At 45.5% G+C, this 14,939-nt stretch overlaps 1 protein-coding gene across 1 annotated transcript in view; it reads left to right on the top strand.

The window, feature by feature from the left end:
- The first annotated feature begins 4,589 nt into the window (after positions 1–4,589).
- Positions 4,590–14,939, top strand: part of WDFY4 (WDFY family member 4) — a 191,490-nt gene continuing 181,140 nt past the window's right edge. The window contains exons 1-2 of the mRNA XM_077930700.1: positions 4,590–5,367; positions 14,471–14,585. Coding sequence (XP_077786826.1) covers positions 5,068–5,367; positions 14,471–14,585 — 415 coding nt within the window. The 5' untranslated portion in view covers positions 4,590–5,067. The remainder of the gene's footprint in view (positions 5,368–14,470; positions 14,586–14,939) is intronic.

Genomic DNA, 14,939 nt, shown 5'->3' with positions numbered 1-14,939 from the left:
CTGCTAGCCTGCTCCTTAAAATATCACTGGTTTGCTCATTTCTATATACAGTGGTACCTCGGGTTAAGAACTTAATTCGTTCCAGAGGTCCGTTCTTAACCTGAAACTGTTCTTAACCTGAAGCACCACTTTAGCTAATGGGGCCTCCTGCTGCCGCTGCGCCACTGCCGCACGATTTCTGTTCTCATCCTGAAGCAAAGTTCTTAACCCGAGGTAATATTTCTGGGTTTGCGGAGTCTGTAACCTGAAGCGTCTGTAACCCGAGGTACCACTGTATAGGGTGCCTACATTCTGCACGGACTGGTTGCATGACAACATGTGCAAATGGCTTGAGATACCTATTAGGTCCAGAAATTACCATATAGCATATATTCAACACAAGAAAACTGTGACAATTTGTTGTTGACAAAGGACAGCTGGGCATATAAAGGGCCCCATTACCTTCAGTAGCTTAGGGCCTCATCAAACCTAAATCCGGCCCTGCCCGTGGCGTGCACACGAAACATCAACCTGTAGAAATGGGTGGGTGGGCAGAGGCTCAGAAAGTTTTAGGTAAATGAGTTCTTAGCAGAAGCAACTTTCGAAGCAAGGGCTTCTCAACTGAGAGCAGCATCTCTAGCCAGGTGCTACGCCAAACTCCCACATGCCAAGTCCCCCCTGCCCCCCCCCCCCAGCGCCACCAGACAAGCAACCCCTGCCCTTGTCGTGCATTTTCGCTCCAACAGAGCTTGTGGTCGGCTCTCCTTTGCTCCACTTCTGCTTTTGCCAGGAAATAAGCACACAACTGCCTAGTCAAGTGAATCTCAGTAGAAAGTGATAGGAGAGAGAGAGACAGCTCTAAGATGACCGGCAGCTCAGAACATGCTGCTGTTGTCTTTGGCTAGAGGCGCGGCCGGCTCCAGCGAAACACCAGCCCAGGTATGTTCAAATGGCCCTGCCCTCTCTCCAGTTCCCCTTTCAGATCATTGCTGGCTGGTGCCTTCTGTCAAGCTGCCGTCCCAGAGAACAGAAAGTACGTATGTGAGAGTTCAGGTTGTGGCAGCGTGGCAAGAGGGTGGCCAAAGGCAGACACAGGGCGCTACTACCAATCATAGAAGCCGAAAGAGGAGACAGAAGGCAGAGAGGTAGGAAGACTGGGCTGAAGTACAGCTGAGAATTTTATATCTGCTCCACGCTTCCCATACACGCATATCCTGATTTGCTAATTATTAACCTTGTCTCCCCTTTCTTGATTCTTTTCTGCTGTACTTTCTGTCTGTGCTGGTAGCACAGATATTTCCACTTAACACGGGGAGTCATAGGGCTCCCCAACCCGACACTGGGAATTTGCAGATATTTTATCTCTTTTTCCAAAGGCAGGAGGCTGAAAGGAGCACAGGGAATTTCCTGAGCTCGGGAGGGTCAAAGTCAACAAAGGGGTGTCTCTTAGCCAGAGCTATCCATTTCTCTGCAGGGCTTTTTGAAAGCTCTGCAACCTTTCTCTAAAAGCAAAGGGTGGTATTCAGTTAGGTTTTGCTCAGTGTAAAAGGTAAAGGTAAAGGTACCCCTGCCCCTAGGGGCCAGTCTTGCCAGACTCTAGGGTTGTGTGCTCATCTCACTCTATAGGCCGGGAGCCAGCGCTGTCCGCAGACATTTCCGGGTCACGTGGCCAGCGTGATAAGCTGCATCTGGCGAGCCAGCGCAGCACACATGGAACGCCGTTTACCTTCCCGCTGGTAAGCGGTCCCTATTTATCTACTTGCACCCGAGGGTGCTTTCAAACTGCTAGGTTGGCAGGCGCTGGGACCGAACGACGGGAGCGCACCCCGCCGCGGGGATTCAAACCACCAACCATGCGATTGGCAAGTCCTAGGTGCTGAGGTTTAACCCACAGCGCCACCCGCGTCCCTTTTGCTCAGTGTAGACCCACTTAAATTAATGGACATGGCTAAGTTTCATTGGGGACGCAGGTGGCGCTGTGGGTTAAACCACAGAGCCTAGGACTTGCTGATCAGAAGGTCGGCGGTTCAAATCCCCACGACGGGGTGAGCTCCCATTGCTCCTGCCAACCTAGCAGTTTGAAAGCACGTCAAAGTGCAAGTAGATAAATAGGTACCACTCTGGCGGGAAGGTAAACGCCGTTTCCATGCGCTGCTCTGGTTCACCAGAAGCGGCTTAGTCCTGCTGGCCACATGACCCGGAAGCTGTACGCCGGCTCCCTCGGCCAATAAAGCAAGATGAGCGCTGCAACCCCAGAGTCAGTCACGACTGGACCTAATGGTCAGGGGTCCCTTTACCTTTACGTTTCATTGATTAGGGTTGGTTTAGTTGAATACCACCCAAAGTGATGTACTATGAAAGAGCCCATTAAGGTGGACTGGTAGTGGTTAGACCGGCACAAAAAATGATTGACCTCTCAGCTTAGCCTGGTTGTAAATCACTGGGTTTTGGGTGTTGCAGGGAGGAATTTGGCCAGATTATACTCTCGCCTCCCAGACTTGTTTTCTGACTACTTATACAGAAATAACCAAGGCTTGCAATGGTGTAGCACTAGTAAATGCACTTCTTCCACCTTTTGCAACCTGAACCTTTGTAAGCATGCTCAGATAAACTTCTGAAGTTTATAAAGAACCCAAAGTTTTCTCTTCTCTCCTCCAGAAGCCATATTGGACTTTCTGAAGCAGCTGACACAAAGAGTTCACTGGTACTACCAATTGAGAGGGGAATTTGCTCAAAACAGTTTTGTTTCTCCTTACGCCTATTGTATACAGTTATCAAATGCACTTTGCTCCACCGTGGGCTGTTAAAAACGGTTAGATGGGTTTCATTTCCTGGTTCTTAGGCACTAAAAGCCGTTCCTCATGTACCTTGCATAGCCTCTTTGTGACCAGTTAAGAAAGCAAACTCAGGGCTAGCAAACACATGAATAACTGTATTGTTAGAAAAGTTGGGTGCCACCCCCCTCTCTCTGCTGAACAGTGGCAAGAGCCCATGGTATTCCAGGCACTCACCTGGGGTCTGAGAATTGAGACATGGCAGAGACTGCCGTAGCTTTCCTATCACCTGCCAGTTACCCTGATAACATTCCAACCCCCCACCCCCAAGTCTCTGTTCACACGCCAGGGAAAGTGGGGAGGGCAGTTCTCTTGTATTGCCAATGGCTCTCAATTGCCCTATATACCATATTTTTCGCACTATAAGATGCACCACACCACAAGACGCACCTAGTTTTTGGAGGAGGAAAACAAGAAAAAAAATTATTCTGAATCTCAGAAGCCAGAACAGTAAGAGGGATCTGGCTTCTGGGATAGCCTCTTGCTGTTCTGGCTTCTGTGATAGCTGTGCAGCCTGCATTCACTCCATAAGACGCACACACATTTTCCCTTACCTTTTAGGAGGGAAAAAGTGAGTCTTATAGAGCAAAAAATATGGTAAATGGCTCTTAATGGCTCTGGCTTGGCCTAGGAGTTCCTCTGCAGCTGGTATTTCTCCCTTTCCATCCCAAGTAACCAAAATCCTACCATTTATTAATTTCTAGGGTTTAGGGGGGGGGGTCCAAATCTTCCAAATTACCTGTCTGGATAAAGAAATAATAGTAGGGCTTGTGGAATAGTGGGCTGTTGCTAATTCTAGTTAGAGCAATGCTAAGATGCTTGTGCTACTTGTGGCAAAAAGTCAGGGCCAAGTTGGGAAGCATTGTGGAATTTGGTTTCATTTGCCGCAGCTGCATGGAGTTTATTTCAGATGATGTTTCTTTCAGCTGGTAAGGGGAGAGAGAGAGACTTTCTGCTGTCCATCAGGCAATGGCTTTTTCCACCTGCCTTACCCTAGAAGCCTTTTCCAAACCAGGACTTTGAGAACAGAGCTGGGAAGAAAAAAAAGAGGTGTTCAGGGATATTTGAAAATAATAATTTTATAAGTTGTGCGTCCTTGTTTCTCAATTTGACCCTTTTACGTGGTTTTGTATGTTTTGTGGTATTTTATGCATTGCGACTTGCTGTTAATTTTATTGATTATAGATTAGTAATTCTTCATTGTAATAAGTGTCAACTGATTAATATTTGCTAGTATTTAATTTCACCATTTGCTATTATATTATATTGGATTGTTGAATAATGCTTTATTTAATATAAGTTTTTTTTTAAAGTTTGTGATTTTTTTGTATTGGATCAGATTGTTATGACATGTGTGACCTTTGCTGTCTATTTTGTTGTTTCTTCAGCTCGTAAATGACCTTGGGTATTGCAATATAGAAAGGTGGTATACATAAAGGGACGCCTGACCATTAGGTCCAGTCATGACCGACTCTGGGGTTGTGGTGCTCATCTCGCTTTATTGGCCGAGGGAGCTGGAGTACAGCTTCCGGGTCATGTGGCCAGCATGACCAGAGCAGCACACAGAAACGCCGGTTACCTTCCCGCCGGAGTGGTACCTATTTATCTACTTGCACTTTGACGTACTTTCGAACTGCTAGGTTGGCAGGAGCAGGGACCGAGCAACGGGAGCTCACTCCGTCGCGGGGATTCGAACTGCCGACCTTCTGATCGGCAAGTCCTAGGCTCTGTGGTTTAACCCACAGCGCCATATTAGAAGTGAAATGAAAACAATGTTGCTGCTCTAATTTTTTTTGCACCATTTTCCAGCAGAATTGGGGTCCCAAACCCTTTGCTCACCTGGAGATTTGCCTCCCATGCACTGTTGCTAATACATAATCTTAGAACCCGTTCCAACACTACCTTAGCCTTGTGATTCTTCTCATTCCATTCTGCCAATATAGGAACTCATAACTCGGATAGGATGGATTTAGAAACCCTGAGGTCAGTTCTGGCCCCGGGTAGGGGAAGTGCCATCGGAGTGTGTGACACAACCGCGTCAGTGAACTATAAATGTCAGCTTTGCATGTTACCACAAAAATGTAGGAAGAAGCTTTGCTCCAGCTGCTTCCATGGCACTGCCGTAACCTCTGAACTGTCACTACAGGGTGATGGGCTGCTCTGTACAGTGAAATGGAGACCTTGCTCTCAAACCTTTCCCACCGTTGTCTCAGCACAGCAACTCATCTGTTAGTGTAAGACACCCTGCAAAAAAATGACATTTTGGTCTTTCTTCCCAGATCACTTTGACCCAAGCATGGAGGCTGAGCTAGAGTTCCCAAAACAGCTGGAGAAGGAGACGGATTCACCTGACAAGAATGCAGGCCGGGATCAAGCCCAAGCTGGCAATGTGATGGTAGTCAAAGCAGAACCTGCTGAGCTCAGTAAGGAAGATCAGAGCAAATGCCCTTACTTCCTATGGGAGACCTTAAGCAAGCAGTTCATGGAATATGGGGAGATGAATCCAGCAGAGCTACAAAGCCAACTTCTGACCTTCTTGCCCATCTTTCTGAAGGTTGGTTGGATCTCTACCTATTGCGTATTTTTGTTACAAGGTCTTGCTCATACTGAGGGACGGGGTTGTTGTTGTTTAGTCGTTTAGTCGTGTCCGACTCTTTGTGACCCCATGGACCAGAGCACGCCAGGCACTCCTGTCTTCCACTGCCTCCCGCAGTTTGGTCAAACTCATGCTGGTAGCTTTGAGAACACTGTCCAACCATCTCGTCCTCTGTCGCCCCCTTCTCCTTGTGCCCTCCATCTTTCCCAGCATCAGTGTCTTTTCCAGGGAGTCTTCTCTTCTCATGAGGTGGCCAAAGTATTGGAGCCTCAGCTTCACGATCTGTCCTTCCAGTGAGCACTCAGGGCTAATTTCCTTAAGAATGGATAGGTTTGATCTTCTTGCAGTCCATGGGACTCTCAAGAGTCTCCTCCAGCACCAGAATTCAAAGGCATCAATTCTTCAGCGACCAGCCTTCTTTATGGTCCAGCTCTCACTTCCATACATCACTACTGGGGAAACCATAGCTTTAACTATACGGACCGAGGGACGGGGTAGGATGGTCAAAAGAACCTCTCTAGTGTGTGCATGTGGGGGACAAGGTGGCAACCCTCCCCACAAAACTGCAACCACTGGAATGTCAACAGCCACCATTTTACTCCCTCTCAGCAACAGTAATGGGTTTCAAGAGGCGCGCAAACAGAATTTGACTGAATAGGAATGATTTTGCTGGGTACCTCGGTTTTCGAATGTCTCTGTTGATGAACATTTTGATTTTCGAATGCTGTAAACCTGGAAGTAAATGCTTCAGTTTTCAAACTCGCCTTGGAAGTCAAACATGTCACGCGGCTTCCGCATTGAGTTTTCCGTACTGAGGTTTCCGTACTGAGTTTTCGGTTTTTGAATGTTTCGGCACTTGAACAGTCTTCCGGAACAGATTACGTACATTCGAAAACCGAGGTACCACTGTATGTCACAAAGTAGAATTTGCAGAATATCTGGGAATTTTTTAAGTGGGAGAGAGAAGATTTACATCCACACACTATGGTATTGCAGAATGACCTCTTCATGGGTCACCATGACTTACACTGGTGTCTGGAGGTTGCTGTTGTTCTCCCTTCCCCCACTGCTGAAATTAGGTTTGAAAGAAATCTTCTTGTAGCCAAGAGAAGAATTTTTTCCAAGCCTATTTGATCTTCTTGAAGGCTGCAGTTGGGAAGAGAGAGTTAATTCTTGCTACCCCAGTTGCACTCTACATGAAATCCAGCCCACACCTCTGGGTGTGTGGGTGTGGGTGTGTGTGTGTGTGAGAAAGAGAGAAAGAAAGAGAAAGACCCACAACTAGGGTTGGGAAATCCCAGATTTCAGGGTCCAAACCTGCGACTTAGCAGCGGCCCCTGGTGATGTAATTAAGCATGACAAAGTTAACCACAGCCGCTGAGAGCATGTCATTCAAATGAAAAACAACAGTCTAACAAATGAGGAAATATGTCACTGGTTGGAAATTAAGATAGAAACCTCTGATAAGGTGGAGTGTTCCTCTTGTGGGTTTTCTCTTGTGGGTATTTCTTTTTGCATTTTAAGCTGCATTTTAAGCTGTGTTCTAACTTATATTTTAATCAACTGGGTTTTTTTAAAAAAAATTATTATTATTTTACTGTATTTATATTCAGTGTTAGCCGTCTTGGCCGGGGAGGGCGGGGTATAAATAAAAAATTATTATTATTATATATACAGTGGTACCTTGGGTTAACAACTTAACTCGTTCTAGAGGTCCGTTCTTAACCTGAAACTGTTCTTAACCTGAGGCACCACTTTAGCTAATGGGTCCTCCCGCTGCCGCCGCTGCACGATTTCTGTTCTCATCCTGTGGTAAAGTTCTTAACCTGAGGTACTATTTCTGGGTTAGCGGAGTCTGTAACCTGAAGCGTCTGTAACCTGAAGCACCTGTAACCCAAGGTACCACTGTGTGTGTGTGTGTGTGTGTGTGTATTGCTGTTGCAAAATTGTACACGCATGTGAACTATTCTTGTGACCAGCCAGTTTTAATGACGCAATGGCCAACCCTGTACTGTATGTAGGCTTTTAATTTCCTTCTGATCTCAATATCTAACCTCTCCCACCAATGCTTATACTACTACAGTGGTACCTCGGGTTACATACGCTTCAGGTTACACGCGCTTCAGGTTACAGACGCTTCAGGTTACAGACTCCGCTAACCCAGAAATAGTGCTTCAGGTTAAGTACTTTGCTTCAGGATAAGAACAGAAATTGTGCTCCGGTGGTGCGGCGGCAGCAGGAGGCCCCATTAGCTAAAGTGGTGCTTCAGGTTAAGAACAGTTTCAGGTTAAGAACGGACCTCCAGAACCAATTAAGTACTTAACCCGAGGTACCACTGTACTATATTATTAGCTACTCTTTAAGGTGTTTAGGGAAAACAAACAAACAAGGACGAGTCATTTTAAGAGTTCACAGGAATATCTAGCATGAACATCCACATCTGAGATCACCTGTGCAGGTCTACCTGTCTGGAATATTAGCAGGGCGTGGGGACAGCAGCACAAGGCAGCTCAACCTTACAAAGCTTTGCTTGAAACAGAAGCAGAGATGCAAAATTTATTCCCCAAGCTTTGTGTTTAAGATGGGAGTTGTTGGCCACTGGAGGACAAATTGCAAGGATCCTCTTTTTTCACACCAGGAACAGAATCTTCCAAACTTGTTCAGCTAGATGGCTCCATTGGAGTGGTTTTGAGAATGCTGAGGTTGCAGGTTCGATTCCCATAAGAGTCTGTTGCATATTCCTTCATTGCAGGGGGTTGGATAAGACTGTCTTCAGAGTCCCTACCAACTCTGAATCGATGATTCTGATTGAAACATGGACACAATTTATTTCCCCAAGCTCTGTGTTCTGGGAGCCAGAAATACTATGGGGCTAGCAGAAGTCCCTTTTGTGAATCAGTATAGCTCAGTCTTCAGTCCAGATTTTAGTTCGGAAAAGTCTTTCATTTTTCCTAAACACGCTGTCCACCCCACCATCATTTTCCCCCTGTGTCCTGTCATAGAATCCTACTCAATATGACCCAGAGTAGAACTCTGACGTATAGTTAGCAGAGTAAAAACTTAAACACTTCGCAGGATTCCCCAAAAATAGACCAGAGGCAATTGTATTTCATTCAGCAGAGCTTTACTGCTACTGAAGGCAAATGAGCATCATGGTCACAAATCCAGTATATTCAGGATTGGCACAGTCCATAAGAAATCCAGTTGCAGCAGACTTAAACTTACAATAATTTATAATAAGTCTAAACATTAACACTAAGCATACACACAAGGAAAAGAGATAGAAAGAGAAAGTGAAACCCAGGCTCCTTCTGGCCTAATAATAATAATAATAATAATAATAATAATAATAATATAATTAAGGAAGGAAGAGAGGGGGAGAGAGAAGGAAGAGAGAGAGAGAGAGAGACCGAAGGAGAGAAAGAGAGAGAGAAGGAAAGGAGAAAAGGAGAGAGAGAAGGAAGGGCGAGAGAGAGAGAAAGAGAGAGAGAATGAAGGGACAGAGAGACAGAGAGTGAGAGAAGGAAGGAAGGAAGGATTGGAGAGAGGGCGATAAGGAAGAGAGAGATAGAGAAAGAAAAGGAAGGGGGGGAGAGAGAGGAGGGAGGGAGAGGTATATAAATTTATACCCCTGCCCATCTGGCTGGGTTTCCCCAGCCACTCTGGGTGGCTTCCAACAAAATATTAAAAATACATCAAAACATCAGTCATTCAAAACTTATCCAAACAGGGTTGCCTTTAGATGTCTTCTAAAAGTCAGATAGTTGTTTATTTCCTTGACATCTGATGGGAGGACGTTATAGTAAGCATGATCTTGACAGAAGAGATAACAGAACCTGTTTAAGCCAGCTCTACTCGGCTTCTCTGAAGGAATAACCCAAACATCATGAACCTTCTGCTTGCGTCTTTCACACAGAGAAGCTTCCAGTACCCTCTAGAGTTAATTAGAATAGGAAAGATCTCTACACATCACCTCAATACTTTCTGCACTAATAAATGCAAACTGACATATCCAGTGATTTCGTTATGCCCATTACTGGGGCTTCTGATTAGAACCCTCCACCTTCAAATGGGATTGGGAACTTCCCAGTCAAACATTTTATTTTCTTCAGCCTCTGAGGCAGACCCCACTACACTTGCTTCCCCCTGAAATTATCCACCTCTCCACTCCACTTCAAATAACAATAAATATATCCTCCAGTCAGAACTCTCCCCTCCCCTCTCGTTTCTCCTCACGTCAGTCTCCTTCAGTCAGTCCTTGCCCTTGCCTCTTTGGACTCACTTGAGAAGAACCAAAGGCCAATCACAGGCGGGAGAAGCCTGTGAACTTGGGATTCGGCTGGCACCTCTTGTGCCTCCCCTACTCACGGGGAAACCCTGTTTTAGGGATCCGGAGTGACGTGGGGTGAGTGGCGCGGTGCTTTGAATCAACCGCTTCTTTCACGGAGTGAAGCCGCATTGCTGTTGCCGGAGAGCGCTGACTTTTTCCTGTGGACAATTGGACTTGAAACAATTACCCGTGAGTAGACTGGAAAATTTGGATCTTCAAATATTCTAATTTGGCAAAGTAGCGGGAAGGCTCTAAACAGGAAGTCCGCCTCCCGTTTTTGTAAATAGATTGAAGCAAAGGCGCTACAAACTAAAGTCTCTGAAAGTTTTTGGATAAAGGATTAAAATTCCACTGGTTAAAAATATCAAACCCCCCTTGGAAGCAGGAGAAGAGGGGGGAAGCTGTGGACCCAGGGAGAACCTGCAGGAGAGAGGGAAAAGTAAACTACCACTGCTCTGAACCTGGGGACCGTCTGCCTGATGACGTTTGGGGAAGGTTCACTGACAGAACGGATTTGACAGATACTTAAAATTAGAAAGATACTGTTTCCATTGATCTCTTCTGAGTTTATTAAAGGGTGAAAAATAACTGAAAATCGAAACTGTTTCTGTGACTGAAAGAATTGATACATTTTGAAACTGCTACCCTCTAGAGGGAGCATGTGAAACTGTTACAGGAGTGTAACAGGGTAAACTCCAGCTGCAAGATAAAGTCTCTGAGATTGACCTTGGACTATTCAAAATGCTGATAGAAGGTATTGTGACTGCATTACTCAAAATAAATCATTCACTTGAATAGCTGCACAAAAATGTAGATGACATGATCTTCAAACTTGACAGCCGGGAACAGAAAGTGACTAACTTGAATCAAAAAGCAAGCAACAACATGGACTTGGTACAGGAAAATATCTTGGCAAGACAAATGGTGGAGGAAAAGGAGAAAGATGCCGTTGTGAAACATAAAGTAACTCAAGAAGGATCCTCAGTTCTACAGAGGCAAATCGAGGATTACAAATGGAGGCCCTGCATGATTGATTTTAGCAAAAACCAGAGCTTGAGGATGGGACCCTGGCTTAAGGATGGGACCCAGGGATTAAGTGACATCTGGGACATGGGTTGGGGCCTGGAGGAGCTTGAAGCTGTGGGGGCCTATGGACTTGGAGGAATCCTGAAATACGTTCTGAAATATCCTATGGACCTTAGTTTCAAGTATGGAAATTTGGCTGAGCTGTTCAGAAGGAACAAAAGTTCTGTTAGGTTGGAGTTTTCCCGAGATTTGCTGCTGAGTATCAAAGAATATGAAGAAGATCCACAGAAGGGACTTGAAAAGAATTAAGAGCCTCGGACATAAGATCTCCAGGTTGATGGAATATATGGATTTGACGGAAAGGACTGGCAGAATCCGAAACCAGGGAGAGGAGAGGGTGGAGGAAGATTGGGAAACTAAAGCTTATATTTAGAAATTTTGCAAAATTAATGATTGTTAGAAAAATCGTGGAATGTTATTATATGGATTTAGTAGAAATGTTAGAAGAAGTTAAGAATAGATAAGTAATTTAGTTATAAAGGGAAATAAGGTTAAAAAAATATGTTATTTACAAGACAATAAAAAACAGAGAAAGATGGAAAGGATTTGCTGAAATAATTAGAAGAATGGGAATACAAAAAGGGAGATGTGAGGAAGTCGAGGAAACAAGGAAATGAAGGATAGAATATGGAAAAGGAGAGATGTATTTTAAACTGTTTTGTTTAGACTTATTTATGTGTTTAGCTTAATGGGATTGGGTTGGGGTTTATATTATTTGTATACTGTATTGTATTGTGACTTTTTTTGTTTTTTTCTTTCTTTCTTCGTTTGTCTTTAAATTTTCTCTTTTCTTCTTTTTCTGTAATCTTTAAAAGCAATAAATATTATTAAAAAAAAAAGAGAAGAACCAAAGGCCACCTCACTGTCCCCTCCCTCTTCTTGAGCCCAGACCAGTTATTTTCCTTTCTCTGTGCTTCCTCCCAGCACTGAGTGCTTGTCCACATATTGCTTGCCCCACACCTATAAAGCCTGGGTCTGAGTGGTTTTTCACTCGTCTCAGCTCTCCAGGCACAGGTCCAAGTGCTTTTCCATTTGCCCCCACTGGTTTCTCCAGGAAAACCCGCTCCTCACTGCTGAACTGGAGCAAACATTAATCTGGAGGGAACCCGACTGACATTTGCTCTGATTCAGTGGTAAATAGCAAGGTGGCAGGGCAAGCAGGAGTTTGGAGACGGAGGTTAATTGGGAGAAGAGATGAGGACAGACTTCCTCTCCAAAGTCTGTGCAATAGCTTGCAGAGAAGGAGGTTAATTGGGAGAGGGAAGCGGTGGAGGAGGAAGGCAGACCCTACCAGAATGACCGCTCCCCACATTAAATGGGGGCACCCTTTGCATGGACGCACACAGCCCCTGGACCCTGTGCGGCTCCATCAGCATAGGCTTGGCTTTGCCTTCCCCCAGGTGGGATACCTGGAGGTCTCCGCCTACCTCAGTCAGTTGTCCAATGCCGCCTGGGGGAAGCGTTGCCAAGGAGACCAGGCCAGGTAGGGGAGGGACTACCTGCCCACACAATAGAGGGAGGATCTTACCTGGGAATCCTCAGTTGGCTCCAGAGCTTCTCCCATCATACCCACCCTCAGTTAAGTCTTATCTTGCAGGTTAACCTTTTCTTCACAGGTATGCGGGCGCTGCTACGTCAAGGTCGCTGTTGAAGGGCCGGAAAGGAATTCCCCTGCATTGGCAGGTTTTTGCCTTTCCTGTAGCAAAACGTCACAACTTTGGCGGTATCAGGCCTTGGGCAGAATCCTTTAGTCTATCTTCCTCTTTGCAGCGGCGATACCAGGGTTCCCCGTTAAAGGGGTTTTGAGGGGAGGCTTTGACCGCACACCGAGAGGTCATCATTGCTCTCCCCTGCGGCAGCGGCGTAACGGGGGCGGCTATCTCTGCTTGAACATATGTTCTCCAGAGCTGGCCCATCCCCCCCCCCCACTGGATAACCCTGATGTTCCCCAGATCCCTGGCTGGGGACTGGGGAGGGATAAACACCCAATGCCTGAGCCAAGGTCTACCCACATCTGAAACATAATAAAGTTGTGGCCAATTTAATCCCATAGCATGTTGTCTTGAGTCGTTATTCCACATGAGGGGGGGCCACCCAGGGTTTGGGGGACTCCGCCTGTCCACGCAAAGGAATATGCAGCTGTATCCTGCTAGACAGAAGCTTGCAAGCTTCCACCTGCCTCTTGGGTGGGGGCAGCAAACCTGGACACTCCAAGTGGGTCCTGAAGATACGACAACCCTGCCCAACACAGGTTCTCTAGTTTCACATGTGCCCACAGTAATCCCTACCCTATGTCATGTTACATTTGATTTCTAACCTCCTCATTTTCTCAAGTCTCATGAGTCTTTCAACTGGCTTCACATGATTAAAATGCAGCATTATTTTTCAACATATATATAGATAGATTTCTAAGCATAGTCACAGGACTTTTCTTGAGTGGGCTCCAGCTCTGCCCTTTAAACCCCGCAATGGCCTCCATTTCGGAAATTAACTTACGCCCTCGTTTTCATGCAACATGGGAATTTTAGCCAATACAACAAAAAGTTCCCCTGCAATGTGATTCTAATGAAGGCGGGTGACTCTTTCAAAATATACCCAGGCGTCATAACATTTCTCTTCTTCCCCTGTCCATCAGTTCCCCACCAAAGGAAAGTAATAGAATTTTCAGGGCCTCCTTAGTCATTCTGACTCACAGCCACATGATTCAGAGGGGAAATGCGATTTATTCATTACAATTGCACGGCCAGGGGAACCTAAGTTCACCGTACAAAATAAATTGTGTTGTATCTTGTACTGAATGTCCATAAAGGTACGATGCAAATACAAGTACATTTTTGTTTTTATTTTATTTTGCAGTCTCTGTTATGTGTCATCCTTTAAATCCTGCCAAGTCTGTCCCTCCAGAAGGGCCACTACTGGTTTATTCCCTTGCCATTTTCCTCTGCTCTAAGTCCTCCTCCTCAGCTCTCTTCTTCTCTGCTTACAAAGCAAAAATGGACACACACCCCCGCTCACCCCGCACCTCTGGTTTCCTAACCCCTTTTTTCTACTAGGCAAAACTAAACAATTGTTGTTGTTTAATCGTTTAGTTGTGTCCGACTCTTCGTGACCCCATGGACCAGAGCATGCCAGGCACTCCTGTCTTCCACTGCCTACCGCAGTTTGGTCAAACTCATGCTGGTAGCTTCAAGAACACTGTCCAACCATCTCATCCTCTGTTGTCCCCTTCTCCTTGTGCCCTCCATCTTTCCCAACATCAGGGTCTTTTCCAGGGAGTCTTCTCTTCTCCTGAGGTGGCCAAAGTATTGGAGCCTCAGCTTCACAATTTGTCCTTCCAGTGAGCACTCAGGGCTGGTTTCCTTCAGAATGGATAGGTTTGATCTTCTTGCAGTCCATGGGACTCTCAAGAGTCTCCTCCAGCACCATAATTCAAAAAAATATAGAGCGCTTAGTATGACAGCACCTGCCAGAACAGGGCACACAAGATTATCTGCTAGCAGATTTGGGAGGCTGGTGATAAACGTTATGTTACATGTTACTGCTAGGATAGCAGGAATGGAAATTAATGTCCGGGAAGCAAAATCAGTGTATTTAATACCAAACGGACACACACACCATTCTTACTATTTTTGAAATATGTTTTAGGCCTGGGATCAGTCAGCTGGCAACATCTGCATCCCAAACACCCACCTTTTAGCAAGCGAGACGTCGAAGCTTCTGGCGAAAGAAATCAAGAAGAAGCTGAATGGGAAGCCTGCAGGTGAACCATAATAATAATACTAATAAATTTTATTTATACCCCGCTCCAGCCAAGGCCGGGCTCAGGGCGGCTAACAACCAATAATAAAAACGAGTTGAATGAATACAACTTAAAAACAAGATTAAAATACAACATTAAAGCATTAAAACAATTAAAATTAAAATGCAGCCTCATCACAGGAGGAGAAAGGAAAAAGAAAGAGGGGGAGGGAATCAAATTGACTCCAAGCCAAAGGCCAGGCGGAACAACTCTGTCTTCAGAATGTTGCTTCTTCATGTTACCTGAGTTGCAGACCCAGTTACAGTGGTGTAGCATGGGGAGGACCACTGTGCTGGTCCCGAGGGTTAACCGTGC

Source organism: Podarcis muralis, chromosome 6, assembly GCF_964188315.1.
Source record: "Podarcis muralis chromosome 6, rPodMur119.hap1.1, whole genome shotgun sequence".
Lineage (NCBI taxonomy): Eukaryota > Metazoa > Chordata > Lepidosauria > Squamata > Lacertidae > Podarcis > Podarcis muralis.
Note: the sequence above shows the minus strand (reverse complement) of the source record. Positions and strands in the feature narration are given on the sequence as shown.